Here is a 19,111-nt window from a genome sequence, read left to right on the forward strand (position 1 = left end):
CCCCTAGCTGCTTTTGCCTGGGAGGAAGGTCAGCCTGCTCCCAAGTCAGTATTGCCCAGCCAGAATAGGGTCAGGGACCAATGAAGGGGGCGTAGACCAGCTCCAAAAAGACCTGGGGAGAGGGTCACGAAAACATCTGAAGGTTTTTTGATGTCTCCCCAAAGTTGCACTTTCCTGGCCTGCCCGGCAAATGACGCCCTTCAGAAAACTTCTCCACAGCCCTAAGGAGGCTCTGTGTCTTTAAACCTATGCCACCTCCATCCCTGTTAGGAGAGGGGTTGAAAAAATGGCTGTGCTGTCCCTGTTCAGGCAGGCGGAAACATCAGCTCAGAGCTGGGACCCAGCAATCTGAACTCACAGGTCAAAAATTGTGATCCGTGCTTGGCTGCCCCTGTTCTTGAGGGAAGGGGATTTCCACTTCCCTCTCCTTCTGCAGCAGCCAGCCAGGGACTGGCCCCAAGGCAGCTCAACTAGAGAGTGGAAATGAGTGCTGGCATCTGCGATGGAGCCAGTTACTCACAGTTGTTTACCACAGTTTCTCAGTCTCTTCCCTGGATGCTGTACAGCATTCCCCTGGCTTCCAGAGTGCTGGTAGAGTTGTTTGAGACAATTCCTGCCTGTCCATGAGCTGTTTTGGAGGAGTGAGTCCTGGAGCTCCCTACTCTGCCATCTTCCTCAGAAGTTCTCTTTGTGGTTTTGTTGTGCATTTCCCTAATGGCTAATGATGTTGAGCATCTTTCATGTGCTTGTTGGTCATTTGTATATCTTCTTTGGAAGGGCAAAGTACTTTTTCACAGAAGATCTACAAGTGGCCAGTGGATATAGGAAAAAATATTTAGAGCTCCTGATAACAGGATAAATTTAATTTAAAAGAGGAATGAAATACCATTTTCCTCCCACAGAGTTTATGAGGATGAGGAAGAATGGGTACTTATACTGCTGCTGGAAGTTAGGTGCCTTGTGATTTTTCAACTAGGTGATTTGGCACAAGTATCACATCTTAAAAATACGTAATTAGAGAAATGTAAAATACGTAATTAGAGAAATGTAAAATACAATTGTTTTCTCAGCACTGCTTAAAATAGCAATATATTAAGATTCCATATAGATTTTATAAATAAATTGCACTGTGTCTATAGGATGAAATGATAATACAACCATTAAAGATACCACAGATACAGATATTTGTTGACATTCAAAGATGTACTTTAGTGGATCATTAAATTAGGAAAAAAAGATCAGTTTGAGTATATGTAATACAAACAGATTATAGTCTTGTGTTAGCCAAAAATATGCACAAAATGAGATATTTTGGACCTTTGTATTATAAATGAATTTTTTTTCCTTTTTTCTTATCTGTGTTTTCTAAAATAAGAATACTGGTATACAATTTTAGCTAAAGCTTATTAATAATGAAATCATACTTGGAAAGAATAGGAATATGAGTCTCACATAGGAAAAAATAATCTTCCAGTTTTATTAATTATTTTGGAATTTTTTTGAGGATTGGTGTCTTCTGCCTTAGATTTTGTTAGGTGTACATATTATTATATATACATTTTTTGTTATATATACTAATTACATATATATAATTGATTATAGGTTAATCATGGTATTTCTCTGTACTTATAAAATTTTAGCTGTGTCCTTATGAAAATAAAAAATAAAAAGTAGAAAATATAAATGATTATTCCTATTGCAAAAGTATTGCTTTAATTTATAAAGTTTCCTTTAAAAATATTGTACTCTACAACTGTATTTATCCATTATTTGAGCCATTCTTGCATCTCTTTTTTTCATCAAACATAGCCTCAATACCTGTTATACAGCAGACAGATTTTTCTATCAGGATCTTTTTTTTTTTCCCGCTTTTTTTTTTTATTTTGAAATAAATTCAAAGTTATAGGAACAGTTGCAAAAACAATACTAACCCCAAACACAGAACTCCATCATACCCTGACCTCCCTTCCCTGATAGCCCAATCCACCAACTTTAACATGCTGTCACATCACTGTTTCTTTCCCTCCCTCCCTCCCTATCATCCATCAATTGATCAAAATGCAAAATAAACTGATGGAATCAGTTTAAATCAATAATTATTGGTGCCCTCCTTGTCACCAAACAGCCCCTGGCCTCAGGGAAAGCGAGCCTCTCTGTGGTTCTTTGGAAGAAGCTGCGGACATCAAGGTAGCTATGCGCATATATTATACAGGAAGATATTAAAGAGAATCTATAATGAGATGTCACCAGTCTGGGGTGTAGTTGACGGAGAGAACAGCTGCAACATAACTTCTGTGTCACTCTACACGTGCTGAATATGCTTGCCTTTTAAAGATAAGGTCAAGCTGACAGGCAGGGCTGCGGGGAGAATTTTGGGCCATGGTTACTGTCTCCAACAGAGTTTCAATAAAGAAGTAGGATAACCTTGAGATGGCCTACCTACATCGACTGCTCTCCATCTCCTTTCTTCCTAGGCATGACGGATTTCTTTGCAAAGCCTTTTCGGCAGCAAGCCAACAGAGCCTGCGGTTTGCAGCCACTTACAAGTGTCATTGGGGTTGGTGGGGAGAGAAAGAGCTGGGATGCCCCTTTTGCTCTTGCTGGGAATGCTGCAAATCTGGAGGGTGTTTTGAACTTGGTATTCGAGTCAAGTCTCCGTGTGCTTAAAACCCCAAGGGAATGCAAGCTCCTGCAACAGACTCATTTCAAGGGCCTATATTTTCCACTTGCTTCCTATCTCCACTCAGGCCTATGCAGATGTGAACTGGAAGATGATTTAAGGGCTGGTCAATAAACCCCTGGCCTCCCTGCCCAGAGTGGCAGCAGTAGCGGTAGGGCTAGGTAGTCTGGACAAGAGTACAATCAAGGATGAATTTTTCCGACAAGTTATTTAGTGTGCTATGGGGGCGTCTGCCCTCCATCGTCTCATTTGAACCTTCTAAGCTGATTGTAAAATGATCAATTGCTTCTTCACTGTATGTTTTCTTTGTACCACAATGGATTTGTTCGAATGAGAAACTTAGAATGGCATTTTTTCGTACATGCATTCACAGGACATGGATCCTAATTTCAACATCCCATTATTCTATTATTCAATAGGAATCCAGGAATCAACATCTTCCAATGTGCCATTTCTAAGATAAAGAGGAAACCCCAATCATTTGCTAAAATAGGAGGTGCTTGGTGCAACGTTACATATTTTTTTATTTGGTATATTTACCTGTATTCCAAAATTATTTTGGTTGCTTATTTCATTCTGAATTTCTCCATGTACTGGGAAAAAACTGGGATTAAAAAATGCATTAATGACTTTTAAGAATCCAGTCCACTGTTTGATGGGGGTGGGGAGGAGAGGAGTAAGGAAAAAATCAACATACGTGCCAGGTGCTGGACAATCGATATTCAGCCAACACCTTGGGAACTGACAAAGGCCAAACCCCACATGCCTGAGTTCTGGCCCCTTCCTGCCAGGACCCACTTCTCTGGGCACGGGGGCCTCCCAGGCAAATGCTGGCTCTGACCGTGCCAACAGGGCAGCTGGTATGACCAGCTGAATTTTCCAGAAGGGGACGGCGAGCATCAGCTCTTCATTCTTGGGACCACAAATCAGGGCCCCCTCTGACTGGAGCCTGACATCCCTCCAGCCATCTAAGTTTCCACGGGAACCTCTGAAGCTGTAAACCCAATATCAGGGATGCACATTGTAAACCCTTTGGGGTGGAATCCTGCACACTTGGTCAAGATGACACAGAGGGTACAGCCGGGAAACTAGGGTGAATAAACCGATGCCTAGGCAGACAGTGCTTCCAGAAGCTTCCATCTGAAAGACTTCACTCATCGCCTCCAAGCAGTGCTGACTTTCAAAGGGCCACACACCAATGATTCATACATAATTGATGAACGAGTCTTTAGGAGGGTAATTATATCACTGTCTGTCTTGTAGAAGGTGCGTCTGGAATATGCATTGTCACAAGGCTAAAGCTGTACATTTTACCAGTTCAATGTGGATGTTGTATGTTTGACTTTTGTTTTGGTTCTTTCACAGGTGTTGAGTCTCTGAAACCGTTTTTTCTTTCTTTTAGGGGACTAAGAAATCCACTTGTTACCTGGTTTCTATCGAGAACCAATGGCAGCCAACCATGCATTCAGTCCTAACATTTCCATGGGTTCCTAATTCCTAACTGCAGTTGCTTTTTTAGGAGATAGGACAGCCCCTTCCTTCTATGAACACCTTCCTGCTCCTTTTATGATGCATCTGATTGATTATAATTTTGTATTTTTCACTTCACCTTTCTTATGTCTGGCTGACTTCAGTTTATTTCATCAATATGCCAAAATCACATATTTTATATGTGTCTTTGCCTTAGGAACCTGATCCAAGAAAATCACTTCTTACTGATTTAACTTCAGCATATACCCAACACGATAACTGGGAGCCCTCTCTAGATAGAGTCAACCTTACTCCCCTCTGTGGGAGAATAAACAATTCACCGAGGTAGATGACGGAGAGACTTTCTTTCTTTATTCTTTCTACCCCTTTCAATGTAGAAGAGTTGGGGAGACCTCTGAAAATTAAAATATTTTTCTCAGCTCTGTAACACATAAAATTTTTACCACAAAGTGCCCTTAGAGTCATGTATAACTGAGATCCTATGACTGAGGGAAAGAATGATTAAATTTTACATTAAAAATGCAGGGAAATTAAGGAACACAATTCTTGATAAAATACTCTAATTAGCGATGAGGACAAAAATTCTACCAAGGTTAAAAACTGCCCACAAAAGTTAAGATAACAAATTGTCCCAAATGGTTGAAGACATTTGACAATTGCTATGTGACTGCAGTATAATAATAGCAAAAACCTTTTGAATATCCCTCAAGTGAAAACATATTTTTATGCAAAATCACACCAAAAATTGTGACTCAATTGATGAAAGAAGAAAGCTCCTAGTTGTTTGAAAAAAAATAAAATCATAGGTGAGAAAAGCTTCACCCCATGCAGGATCCTGACTCAGCATATAATCCTAAAGCAGCTCTTACATGAAAATTAAGAGATATAGCGTTTTTGGGGTCCACAGGGAAGAGCTCTTGGGATTTTCATGACTTCTCAGTTACAGGAACCAGCTGTTGGAAGGGAGAGTTCTAAGGTCAGACCGAGCACACATGGTCCCTAAGAGCAAAACGAGAGAGTGCCAAGTTCATTTGGCAACCCCACCGCTTCTCTGAAAAGAAAGGAGCCAGAACTTCAAACCTGAAATTTAAGTGCATTCCAAAACTTAAAAAAATTTAGGTGCATTCCAACACTTAAAAAAAAAATTAGACTCTAGCATATGTTGACGTTTCTGAGTGAGATCACACTCTATTCCTTGCCAGTCTCCCAACGTCCTGCTGTCGAGGTCACTCCGAGTTTCACTTCGCCTTTATCCCATGGACCAACCCTCTGGTGATGAGACAGGAATCTCACCCATGCTGTAGCTGACAGCAGGAAGGACACTCAGCAGAGCTCGCAGAATCCAGGCACTGGGACCCTCTCCCTCAGGTCCCTCTGAGTTTCTAGACTCCTACCCTGAAATAGTCTTAGGGCCCTTGTGTAGAGAAAATGAAGCCAAGTTGGGAAAGCTCTTCCATGTGGAAATATCACCCCACAACCGACAGTCACCGATGCACACGGGTAGCCACAGCAAGCAACATTTCAGACCCGTTTCTAACCCATGGGGGCTAAAGGAAGGTGTCCCCAATCTGAAACTTTGATGCCAGAAAAACAAGACCACAGCCTCTCCTAGAGACAGAGGTGCTCCCAAATCATCCAGGTCATCCCGTAGGGTTCCCAGCTTCCTTTAAGTTAGGTGAGGCTGCGTGACGGGATTCAGCTACATGTAAGCAGAATGTGGCATGTCCTTTCTTCTCAAGCACAGGAGAGCATCTCTTCTGCTGGTGACATTCCAGGTGATAGGGTTTCCATCAGTCTGCCCATGAATGACTCAGGGTGGTGGGGCCCCCTCTTACTAGACCCCTACCTCCCCGCACCAACAGGTGTTACATACACAGCAGTAAACATCCTACAAAGCCCAGGGCAGCCCCCGCCACAGAGAATCACCCAGACCCTAATGTCAGCAGTGCTGAGGCTGAGAAACCCTGAAACCCAGCAGGGCAGAAAATGAGCCTTTGCTGGTTCAAGCTCCTGAGATTTCAGAGCTAAATGGTTACCCCAGGACAGCCTGACCACATCCTACAGGTATACCTTTTTATGGTGAAAACATGAAATAACACAAATTCTATTTTCAATACAATAAATCAGAAGCCAGCCTGAGATATATATGGTCAAAGTAAATCTTTAAGATTTGGTGATAATTGGTGCAAAAGGATTAACATCTCTAAAGGGGAGATCACGCATCAAAGAGCAATGGAAATATAGAGCAAACAAAGATGCAGGGAAAAGATTTCTGTGCTCTTCCAAGAAATATGAAGAATAATATAAAAAAATACATAAATATAAAAGAGGCATGAATCTCTGATACATGCCACAACCTGGATGGACCTTGAAAACATTATGTTAAGTGAAAGAAGTCAGACACAAAAGACCACATATTGTATGATTCCACTTACACAAAACGTCCAGAATAGGCAATTCATAGAGAGAGAAAGCAGGCTGGAGGTTACCAGGGGAGGGGGGGAGAGATGAACGGGGAGGTTACTGCAGAATGGGTGTCTAGTTTCCATTTAGGGTAATGAAAACATTTTGGTGATGGACAGTGGTGATAGTTGCACAACACTGTGGATGTGATGAATGCCACTAAACTGTACACTGGAAAATGGTTAAAGAGGCAAATTTTATGTTCTGTATTTGTTACCACAGTAAAATTTTGTAAATGTATAAGATGGAGAGGAGCGCCAGGGGCTCAAAGCTGTTCCTGCCCCAGGTGCAGTGATGCCTTTGGAGCAAACTTAGGAGCATTTGTGTTTCTTAGCCTTGCTGCTAGTGTGAGACTCAGAGAGAGTGCACAGTTCTGACTGCAGGCTCTCCAGGGTGACTCCCCAGGGAGAGGATGCCCTGGCAGAGCAGACAGGCTCGACCAACGTGGTGCCTCCCACCATCTTGGTGTGCAAAATATCACCCATTCTCTGTGCTTCTGTCCTGGAAGGCACTGGAAGCACCTTCTGCAGATACAATCAGAAAATGCTTAAATCTGCACAACAGCTGCAAAGACCCAGTCTGCAAAGGGTGTTTGACTTTATGCCGATATCCCTTTTTTATGAGGGGGTGGCAGTCACATTTAATTCAGGCACTGACAGTTGGATTCAAATTCAGTTCAGGCTCTGCAAACTGGCATGTTTTTTAGCTTTTCTGTGAAGCAGTCTCCTCCTCTGTAAAATGAGAATAATAGTACCTGCCTTTGCTTTTAGGATTAAGGACACTTTCTTACAGGTAACACATTCTGAACAGTTCCTGGAGTGTGACAAATGCTACATAGTATTTAGTTGTGAATATAACACTACTGCTAATCTAAGCGAAGAACACATTAGCTTGCATCTCCTCTTTAATCTCTTGCTACTGTAATACATGTTTGAAGATATACATTTTTTTACTAAGAGTTCTTAAAGAATAAGGAAAACTCAATTTAAATTGGCTCTTAATTTGTCACTCAGATTCAGACTTCCCTTGATGAATGATGCTCAACTGTTCTTCTTGGCAAGCATTATTTTGGATGCTTTCAGGATCATACAAGCCATAAAGGGTATTTTGGGCTTTCAGCCTTGGCATCTGTGCCAGTTTGAATGTATTGTGTCCCCCAAACGCCATTATCTTTGATGTAGTCTTGTGGGGCAGATGTTTTGGTGCTGATTAGATTTGCTTGGAATGTGCCCCACCCAGCTGTGGGTGATAACTCTGATGAGATATTCCCATGGAGGCATGGCCTCACCCATTTAGGGTGGGCCTTGATCAGTGGAGCCATATAAATGAGCTGACTCAAAGAGAAGGAACTCAGTGCAGCTGTGAGTGATGTTTTGAAGAGGAGCTACAGACAAGAGGGACACTTCGAAGAAAGCACAGGAGCTGCAGATGAGAGAAAGTTTGAAGACAGCCGTTGAAAGCACTCTTGCTCTGGAGAAGCTGAGAGAGGACAAATACCCCAAGTGCAACTAAGAGTGACATTTTTGAGGAACTGCAGCCTAGAGAGGAACGTCCTGGGAGAAAGCCATTTTGAAACCAGAACTTGGAGCACATGCCAGCCACGTGCCTTCCCAGTTAACAGGGGTTTTCCGGATGCCATTGGCCATCCTCCAGTGAAGGTACCCGATTACTGATGTGTTACCTTGGACACTTTATGGCCTTAAGACTGTAACTGTGTAGCCAAATAAACCCCCTTTTTATAAAAGCCAATCCATCTCTGGTGTTTTGCATTCCGCAGCATTAGCAAACTAGAACAGCATCATTTCCAGCCTTACCACTGTCTTGGAGTTCTTCAAGAATTATTTCAGATTTTGTTCAACTTTTTCTGTGTGAGGGACACAAACCTGGTGACCCCAGGCTTGCCCCACTAAGTAAGTTTACAGAAATGCTGACATCACACGTTAACTGGTGCTTGAAAAAAATCCATCCCATGATCTCCAGAAACTCAAAAAGCATTCTGTGAATTTCCCTCTCTCCAGCCAGCCCAATGCCCCAGTTCTCCTTAGAACCAAAGAAAGTTACAATGTGCCCCCACTTGAAGCCATCTTGGCAGAGCATGTCTTCTCACTCAACACAAATAAAGGATCCCAAAGCCCTGAGGTTCACTCCTGTCTGCTCTCTGTCACCCAGCAGACTACCACACTCCAGCTCGAGTCCTGCCTGCCGCATGCTCTGGAACCCACAGAAGGAAGGGGAAGCTTCTTGGGGCTTGGCCAAGGGTCCAGCTTTGCAGCCAGGCTGGTAGGAGAACAACCCTAGTATTCCACTGACTGCCTGTGTGTCTGAGGGCAAAATACTGCCCTTGACCAAGCACAGATGTTTCCTGTTGGGGGACACAGAAATCTAGAACCTGGCCCAAAGGGGATCTGTGATACATGGCAGACACTTTACCTTCCCTACCTCATCTCTGAATATGGAAATCCTACCCATCCTTCAAGAACCTGCAACAAATTCCTCCTACAGGAGCCTGGAAATCGCCCCTCTTCCCCTCACCATTCTCCCCCACCTGTGCAGCCCTTAGGGTAAATCACCACCTGGGACCCCATTTCTCTTACCAGATTATCCCTCTCTGGAGGCAAGATTGGGGTATTATCCCTGGTAGCACTCAAATGCACAGCACCCAGGGCTTCACCTGTAGCAGGTGCTCCATGAGTGAGCATTCATTTGGTGAATTAACAAATGAATGAGGCGATGGCCCTTAGCGGGGGAGGGACTAAAACAGAGGGAAGAAGCTCCAAGACAGCATCCTAGAGCCTGGAGAGGCAGTTGGAGGCTGGAGAGGGGGAAGGGAGGCTGGAGAGGGGGGAGGGAGGCTGGAGAGGGTGGAGGGAGGCTGAAGAGGGCAGACGGAGCCCCCTGCATTGTGCTCTCTGCCCTCCAGAACGCCCCCATGAGCCGCCTGCCTCAACTCACTAAGACTCTCCAACTTCCAGCACGAAGAAGGAACAGGCTGCTTGGGGCTCTGGGGAGGGGCAGCAGGGTGACAGCAGATCACTGATGGAGGAAGTCAGAGCTTGGAAATACATTTGGATGCTTCAGCATCCCAAAACAGGCCGAATAAGGGACTAGTGTGGCGAGCACGAGACACTGTGCGATCAGAAAAGAATGTCCGTGGAGAAGTGAGCAGGATGGGCAGCGGGCAGCTGAGAGGGTGCACTGCCAGGCAGGAGCCAGTGCAGGCTCAGAACTGGTGTATCCAAGGACGGCTACACCCAGGGACTTGAGGACATGGGTACCAGAGAGATGACGAGGAGGAGGCGGCCTCACAGTGGTGACCACAAGTAAGAGAATTTACTGTCTGGGGCGGAAGTTCCAGTTCATGGAGGGGCAGAGAGTGCAGCAGTGGCTTCACATGCCAGCTGCACAGCAACCCTGGAATGCTGCCTCTGTCTCTGACAAACCTCCATCTCCATCTCCCCATCTGTAAACAGGAAGAACACCTGCACACACAGACAATCATCATCGAGAGTCCACTTCCCAACCTCCCTTCAGTGAGGAGTGAGCAGGTGACCAACTGCTGGGAAGGTCCGGAATCTCTCTTGGCAGATGGCTGACACACATCCCTTTCCTTCCCAACTTTTCCCTCCATTCTGCACCTTGCTGCTTGGAGGGTGGACACTGGCATCAGTCACCATGAGGAGAAAGACACTGCCTCTTACGGGGGTGGAAGGGGGCTTGGGGGATATGTGTCCCAGAGACTTCGGAGTCAACATACAAGCTTTGGGCCATTCACCTGTAGACTTCATTGATGAGAAGGAGCTACAAACCTCTGTAACATAAGCTACTGCTATTTTTTTTTTTGTTTTCTGATACACCCAAGCCTGATTCTTACCGAGTCATAGTCTCTTTAATCATGAGGATTAAATGAGATATGGAATGCAAAGTGCTTAGGAGCATGTCTGCCAGATGGTAAATACACAATAAATGCAGTTTATTGTTATCAGGAATGGCTTCAAAAGACATACAATGCCCACATAAAAGAGATGAGAAATGTTAAGAACAAAAGATTAACAAAGGGAAAAGTATATAACCACCTACAAAACATTTTTGTATCGAAGATAAAAAGGTAAAGAAGACACAGAGTTGTCAAACACTACGTCCCTTGGTTAATGTCCTTTTAAAAAATATCAAGTCTGATAGAGCAACTGAAAGCAAATCCAGAGGAGAGGTGAGTCAAAAGTAAACATGTGAGAAGGACCCAGTTATACCCCATGTTGAAATGAAAGAAAAGAGATGTGGAACATCATGTAGAAAATCAATGAAACCGTAGGAACGAGTATGTAAGCGGAAAAAACACTGAACTCTGGTGAGAAGGTTACGACAAGCTGGGTGCTGAGCTAGGTTTGAAGAGTGTTTGAACATCCAGAATCACTTATTTGGTATTTCAGAAAGAAAATTCAATTGATTTATCTTGACTCCATAAGGAAGCAAGTTTGTACTGGGGCAAATTACAAAAGTAATGGACGGTTGGTTGTTTTTTTCATCCATGCTATTAGCGTCATCTTAGGTCAGACATGAAGACTTTAGCAGAAAAGTGAATGTCTGCTTCGCAAATTGTCTAATCTTACATACTAAGTAATATGAAGTGTCATATGAATAATTATGTCTAATAGAATACGTTGGAAAAAACAAAATATGTTCACAAGGTTTTTTTCATTAGGGGAAATGAATGGCTGGAACAGTTAGGGCTGATACTACAGCATCTGAGCAATAGGGATATAAAATTCATATCCTGCCCTCGGTTTTACCTCCTTCATCCCTCATTGCTGCCTTCCCAAATCTGCTGCCCGTGACTCCTTTCCCTAAACCTAGCCAATGACTTTCCAGTGCTTACCACGTCTAGCTGGATCCCCCCACCTACGGCTCCTTTCTCAACACCCTTCCCACCCCCCTCATATCCCAAACCCAGTTCCCCGGACTTGCCCATTCCCCCTTCAGGAACAAGCCCTCATCTCCCACACCTGCAACCATTTTGCACACCAGTCCCTCTTCTGGGAATTTCCCACCTAAATACTAGGACTTAAACTATCCCTTTGAAACGGTTCAACTAGTCAGTCTATTCTTGTCATCTGCAGTAGTTATGTTCTATAAAGCTGCCACTGACTCTGAATTAGTGAACCTTGAACTGCTGCCCCTGGGGGAAACCGGCATGCTTTTCTGCCAGCCCCTGGGCACCATATTTCCTCAATGGATCCTGCTGACATTTAACCTTGTTTATGTTTGCTACTGTTTAAAGACACTTTGTATCTTTTGCTTCCTCCTTAAATATGCACAGGGTTCCTAGGAAGTTCTTTGTTTCTCCAGCCTTTTAGAGACTCCCCCATTTTGATCCTGCCAAGCAGTTTCATTGCCTTCAGAATATGAGAGCTAAATCAAGAAGACAGAACATCCTCACCTCGTTCAACCACAGCTGGGGATGTGCACACTGGGGAACTCAATTTTTTTACCGTTCTGTTCATGTCCACAAATGACCACCAGGGATCACAGAGGTGTTATGGAATCTGCACAATGAGAATTATTAAAACCAATGGCGATCAACTATACATGCTTTTCCTTAATTGCTACGAAAGTGACGGTAGGGCAAGAGCATGTACTTTTTAAGGTAAGCTGGGGTATGGGAAAGTTCTCTGAGCGCTTGCATTTGGAAATACTAGAACCTTCATTTGTTCCACTTCAACCCTCGATATTTTATTTCTGACCCCTTTAGATACTACTTCTGCTGACCAAACAGTGGAGGACAGCCAACAAATACAAAAATTATCAACAGAGACAAACACCAACCACAGCCTTTCATATATCAGTTAACTCAAGAGGCAAAAGCAGCTGTAAATAGAATCTTCTCTCTTTTATTAGGTGTATTTTAAAAGAGAAACTTCCTTTTTAATGGAATGAAAACAATTTTAAAGAGTGAAAAAGGAACTCTCGCGTCCTTATGATGGCAATGCAGTTTTGATGTTAAGCTATCATTACTTATTTTGGAAGGAAGGTACCTTTTAGAAAAGTCAGACAAAAACATGTTTTCTAGAATGATTCTATTATCCTATTAAGTTTGATGGAATTAAAAAAAATGATGCTTTATTTTTTTTTTAATCACAGCACAATAAAATTTTCCAATGAACCTGAACTGAAATGGAGCATGATCTGTGAGGCACTGCTGGTTCCGCAGGGGGACAGACATGTTCTTTTCCAAGGGGAAGAATGCTAACCATATCCTGTTCTCCTCTCTACCACTGCAGCTTTCTGGAGAGCTTATTTCCCCACAGAAGCCAAAAAGAAAAATCAAATAAAGGTGATTATTTTTCTCTAGAGGATGTCAAAATCCCATACATGTTTACAGAAAAACTTTAAACTACTAATTGTGCTCTACTTTGCAATGTTTTCTAGAATTGGCCCATAGCCATGCCACAAATCTTGGTAACACAAGCTGATTTATTAATTCTCATATTCATGTGATTATTTATTTTGGTCTATACTGATCTAATGGGAAATCTGCAATGTATTCCTAGAGCCAAATATCTACCTACCTTCTAAAATAAATTTTATCCGTAAAATCAGGTTGCCTTTCTGTTTAAATATTAATAGCATCAATTCACATGTCAAAACTTAAAGTCAAAATTTTAACATACATCAAATGGCAATATTTAACTCAGAGTTCCACGGTATAATCATGCTTTCAAGGGTTCTTCTAAAATGCCACAGAGATAATAGTATCAGATCATTGATAAACTTTATCATGCGACTCACTGAGACAACTAAATAAGTTATAGAGAAGAAACGACATATAAACGTTTAAAAGGATTTTTTTTAAGGTGGAAACAGAATTCTTGCTCTATGCTTTCTGAATATAAGTATTTAGTCAGGAATTGTCAAATGTAATCCTCCAACTAATCAGGACAAATAGTCATTGGATCTTAGAAAACATTTCCAGTCAGTTCTAATTACCTGGTGGCAGTGAACTGCTGCCAAACCAGCCCTCTGCAGGAGGAATAAAGCCCTGATTTGTAGTGCTTGCCAATTTCCATGGTGCAAATTCTCCATCCTGGCCAATTTCAAGCTACCAATGCTTGAAGAACCAGCAGGCAGGATTCCTGAACAATTAGGAGTGACCTCCAGGACAGGGCTGCCTATGGCTAAACACTGCAACGAAATTTCTCTTTTACTTTCTACCAAGTGTTTTGCGGTCAGGCAGCAGCCTTCTTACCCCTAAGATTTATGGATTCCAGTGATTCCTAAGAATCTCCAACCAGAGTAAACCAGAGATGGTCCAAGCAGGCTCAGTTAACTAGTATCAGCTTTCCCTAATTGACAAAGCCCTCCAGCTGAGATTCACATTCCACAGCACAAAACTCGAAGATGTAGGCAACTCCTCCGTAGACTATTTTGCCAGTGCCTCCAACACAGAGCATTTCACATATTAGGCAATCAATAAGAATTTATAGAAGAAGTGAAAAGACAAAGTGCTGGCTAAATAAACACTGAGCCGTGCCTGAAAGCCGAGTCAGTAACCATCATTGCAGAGTTCTAGCTATAATTTGAAAAGTAAATAGAAGGTTCACAAATTCCATGGCTTATTGCTCCCCTTTGGGGAGATGAACAATTCTAGTATTGAGATAAAGTGATTTTTTTTTATTGCCAATTTAAGGCAGAAGACTGTAAGGAATGCATCAAGTGGAAATAACATTTGCATCCTTCTGAGAAGCAGATTTTATCCCGGTGCCAGAAGCCCATCAGAAACTGGGCTTGCTTTTCTCACTTGGTATTTTCTGTCTCTTCCTGTGCCTTTACTTGTGATTCCCACACATACTGTGGTCCTTAGCCCTGACCCAGGATGTCCCACCCTGCCTAAGGGGGACTGACTTTATTTAAATGCAGTTTCCCAGGGGTCAGGATGTCACAGAAACGGTTCTCTACTTTTTTTTTTGCAGGATCCATATCGAAAGAATCGGGAGTGGTAGAGGTCTCATTTATTACATGGTTCAGACCTGAACTCTCTAAATCAACATAAAAAAAGAAACAGGGCTCCCATGGAGATTAAGAACATGGACATGTCGATGAGATGTGTAAATAAAATCTTTCCATTTCTAAAATCATAACCTGTATTTTTTTATTTTGTCTTCCAGAAATCATTGCAAGGAAGCTGCCCAGATCTAAAGAAATGTTGAAGGGGAAATTTGGTGTTGTTTCTGAGGATAATGTAACCGATATAATTTTCCACCTTAAAGAAGGCTGGGTAGGCAGCCCTTTAAGTTATGTCCTTTGTAAATTGGCTGGGTTTGTAGGGTGGGGAGAGCAATGGGAAAACAGTTGAAGGATCACCGTGAGTTTACAAAAGGCCATCAACTGGGAGGTTACTGGATAGCCTGGGGGAGCCTGGCCTCTAGGAGCTGAACCCCAAAGCATACGAGAGCAAAGAAAAGTACTTAATCTCTCAAGGGGGGCCTGAAAGGCCAACTTCAGTATCTGCCGCAAGAATATACAACGGTTGCATGCACTGCAGATTTCTGCAGATTCCAAGCATCTGAGTCAGCCATAAGAACAAGACTGCAAATTCAAGTTTCAGGTATACAGTCAACAGTCCTTAAAACATACAACAACACTTTAGATTACAGGTTGGCTCCATTTGTTCCCTTACACTTGTTAGACATAAAATTATGGAACTGGTACCGAAAAACTGAACGAGATGCCATTATTGATGGAGATCACGATTCAAAGGACACTCGTTGGGGAAGTATGGTGGCATGAAAGCATTTTGATCCAATGGGGGAAGGCATTCCGGGCCCCTGTGAAACCTGGAGCTACCCCCGGAAGGAGGAGCCCTGGCAGCGCAAAGGGGCGTGAGTGGCCCAGTACCACACTGAGTACCTGAGCCATGAGGTCCCCAGAAGCAGAAGGAGAAGAGAGCAGGAGGAAAGGGGAGCAGAAAGCAAAGCACGCCCGCATGTTTCGGCACCACTGAGCTCTGCAGAGCAGAGACCACACTCATTCCATCGATTCCCGCCACGGCTGCAGGAAGGATGAGGCACGCGGGAAGGTGAGTTGACTCACTGTTTGGCGGGTGCCAGCGCACGGCATTCAGGTAGGAGTTGCAGTAATGGAAGAGGAACTCGTGCTCCAAGCGTTGGCTTCTCCCTCGAAGCAGGAGCATCATGTCGTGTCCATCAATGACCCTGTGGGACAGAGCAGTGGGGTCAGGTGGGGGACAGCCACGCCATCCTCAGGCGGAAATGCCCCGACGTCAAATTGTCCTTCCTTAGCAAACAAGGGATGCTAGGTCCACAGCCAGAATGAAGTAACTAATACAAAGGATACCACCAACCCCCATGGGAGAGCCCAGCTCTGGCCATCTGGTAACCCAATTAATTTCTTAACAGCACATTGTTTGGAGATATTAGCATCCCCAGCATAGAGGGGAGGAAACTGAGGCACTGAAATTCTAAGTCATGTATCTCAGATCTATGACTAGTAAGACACAGAGCTGTTGGTCATCCAGCTCTCCATTGCTCCACGTACTGCCTCTCCTAACCACAATTTTCTACCCATAGCCTTGTCAAGGCGCAAGCTCTATTCACAAATGATGGGTCTGTTGAAAATATAAGAATACCTGATAATTGGGTTCAAAAATATAATACATAGCATAAGGCAACTTGAATCAGACAGACATTAATGAATTTCCAAATCAGAATGAATTAATTTATAAATAATGATAATATTTTTTTAAAAACCTATAGTTGGGTTGTTGACAAATGAAAACATATCTCCTCTACCACTGGGCTTCTAGCCATGCCAAGAAGGAGAACTCTGCAGATTGCAAACAATTCATATATAAAGTTGCTTGTGAGCAAAATAAGATTAAAGAAATCTAAAAGTTTAAACAAAGGAAAAAGCCTAATATTTTGTTTTGAGTTAAATTTAACAGCTCCTTTAGAAATCGAAGCCATTGATACTACAGGGTTCTGTAACCAAAAAAAAAGGGACAAAGATCTACTCTGAAAGAGTTCCACGTGTTGATTTTCTTTCTCTGACTAAAAACACAACATCCCTGCCATCCTCTGTTAAAAGGCATTTAGAAACTGGAAGTTGAACATGGCTATATAATTTGAGTAAGTGTGTTTGAGAGGTTCTGAGTCCCTTGAGCTTTTTGTGGTTTACTTGGTGTCACTAAAACCCCATACTGTAATTATAGCCTTGTGGCTCAGCACTTCCCCAATCTCAACCCTTGTTATTACACAGTAGCCTATGGACAGAAATATTCCATTATCATAAGTTAAAAATAAGAACAAAAGGCACACTTGGCTCATGTCCCCAAGCTTCCCCTCCCATTAACCATGAGCAGGATGAAAGGAAACACGGCTGAGACAGTTCTATCCAGAAACAGTGTGTTCTCTGAAATACCGTTTCTATCCCAGAATGGCAGGTATTGTGTTTCGCTCTTTTCAAATTCCTTTCAAGAAAGAATCAGACCTTAATAACATGACATTTTGAATAGAGCTGAAAGAAGGGAAGGGATGGGAAGGAAAGCATGAACGTGTGGGTATCAGATCATGGGATGCCCCCAATGGTGAAAATATCCCTCAAGGTGAGGAAACAGCGAACGGAGAGCTCCTATTCATGTCCTCTACCTCCAGGATGCAGAGAGAAGGCCTTTCCATGATCACCCAGGCCAAGATGGAATGGCTGTTAGAAACCATCTCTCTTTCTATTCTTGAAGCTGTTTTCATCACAGGCCAACAAAACTTAACATTTGACTTAAGAACATGGCAGGTGAACTTGCTCTTTGAACATGAGTGCTTGATAACTGAAATTGGTCATGGAATTACAGAGAAAAATTTATTTAAAATAATAATAATAAGACTCCAAGTCTGAATTAAAGTTTGCTTACTTTAAAGCAAAATATTTGAATACTTTTTAAAGGATGGGATAAAAGTCTATTCTGCAAACTTTTTAGATAGATCTCCTTTTATATATATATATATATATATCTTACACCTAATGCGCCCTTTCCTAGAAGCAGGCAATAAATCATGCTGCTGTGGAAAGTTTAACAGAGTGGCAGATCTATTGCTTGTCAAGGAGAGGCTCATTTCTGCCATGAAAAATTGAAAGTGACCCAATTGAGCTAAACTTTTAAATGACGTCCAAGCTATCAAAATACGGGGGGTTGTTTTCAGCCCCATGTGCAATTCCAGCTCAATGGCGGTAATAAACTGGAGGACAGCACTTGCCATTGACACGGCTAAGACGGAAATGCTTGTACAATGTCATGACTTGAGGGTGGGGGTATGAAGACACTTTCAAAGTGACACAGAGCACTGCTGCTTCCTTTGGAAAAGTTCTAATTGGCATTCTCTGCAGCCTAATTTGGGCTTCCATAGAAATTCTGCACAGACAGCCAATGCCATAAAGTTGGCCGAGGGTTACTGTATCGCTTGCTCGACTCCTTTTGAAAATGTGCTCATTTGGTATTGTTTTTAATCTGGAAGGTGAGATTACCTTAGGTTCATGACTCACAATGACTGTGTCCATATTTAACAACTCATTTCCAAGGCACTGCAGTTTCAGAATTTCAGGTCAATTATGTGTCTTTCATATAATTCAACAGGGCATGTTTTGGGAAGTTTCTCTGGACTAGAATGACCTCAAACCCCATCACCACCACCATGGATGAGCTGGGCTGTCTCCCAGCTCTGAGCCTTTGCACACACTCCTCTCTCAGCCTGCATTTCTTTCCCACCTGCCCTTTGCTTGGCCAAATCTGGGAAAATGGAGCTTGGGTTACACTGTCTCCCTAGAGCACCTGCAGGGTGCAGGAATCTCCACCTGTGTGCTCTGTCAAGGAGACCACCCTCTCCATCTCCACCTCCAAACCCTGAGCTGCAGGAAGCAACTGTGCCTCCTGCCTGTTGCATGGACTGTGGGGGGACACAGCAAATACCAAATGACTTCATAAAATCAATGGATGGATGAATGAATAGTTCCTCAGCTGGCTTAATGTAACATGAATAGGCATGGAATCATTCAAATACATTTGCTGATTATCTATTGGGTCCAGATACATGCCAGGCAGCACACACATATAGATAAATTAAGTAGTCTAAGAAAGCAGAGGTCGGCAAACTATAGCCCCTTGACCAAATTCAGCCCTCCACTTGTTTTTGTAAATAAAGTTTTATTAGAACACAGCCACACCCATTTATTTACACACTGCCTAAGGCTGCTTTGTACTACAACAGAGTTAAGTATTTGTGATGCAGATAGGATGGGACAGAAAACTTAGAATGTTTACTACCTGGTCCTTTTAGGAGAAAGGCAAGCTGCTGACCCCTGCCCAAAGGGATCAGAGTGGGGTAGGTTTGCAGCAACAGAGCACAACCAGTGATATCCCAGAGGCATCATCAAGGTTTAAATATGGCGCCACTCAATTGCAGAAGCCACGGAAGG

At 42.9% G+C, this 19,111-nt stretch overlaps 1 protein-coding gene across 2 annotated transcripts in view; it reads left to right on the forward strand.

Annotated features, from left to right (window-relative positions):
• LOC119523661 (ankyrin repeat domain-containing protein 26-like) overlaps positions 1-17,577 on the forward strand; it is a 52,838-nt gene extending 35,261 nt beyond the window's left edge. The window contains exons 6-8 of one of the 2 annotated variants that reach the window (XR_005214648.1): positions 11,978-12,498; positions 12,770-12,962; positions 14,794-17,577. Coding sequence is in view for 1 of the 2 variants with exons in the window: in XM_037822458.1 (XP_037678386.1) it covers positions 11,978-12,002 (25 nt within the window). In the remaining variant the exon portion in view is untranslated. Of the gene's footprint in view, positions 1-11,977; positions 12,547-12,769; positions 12,963-14,793 lie in introns of those variants that run through there. The other variant, XM_037822458.1, reaches the window with a different exon arrangement.
• The last annotated feature ends 1,534 nt before the right edge of the window (positions 17,578-19,111 follow it).

This window comes from Choloepus didactylus, chromosome X (genome assembly GCF_015220235.1).
Source record: "Choloepus didactylus isolate mChoDid1 chromosome X, mChoDid1.pri, whole genome shotgun sequence".
In the NCBI taxonomy this organism is placed as follows: Eukaryota; Metazoa; Chordata; class Mammalia; order Pilosa; family Megalonychidae; genus Choloepus; species Choloepus didactylus.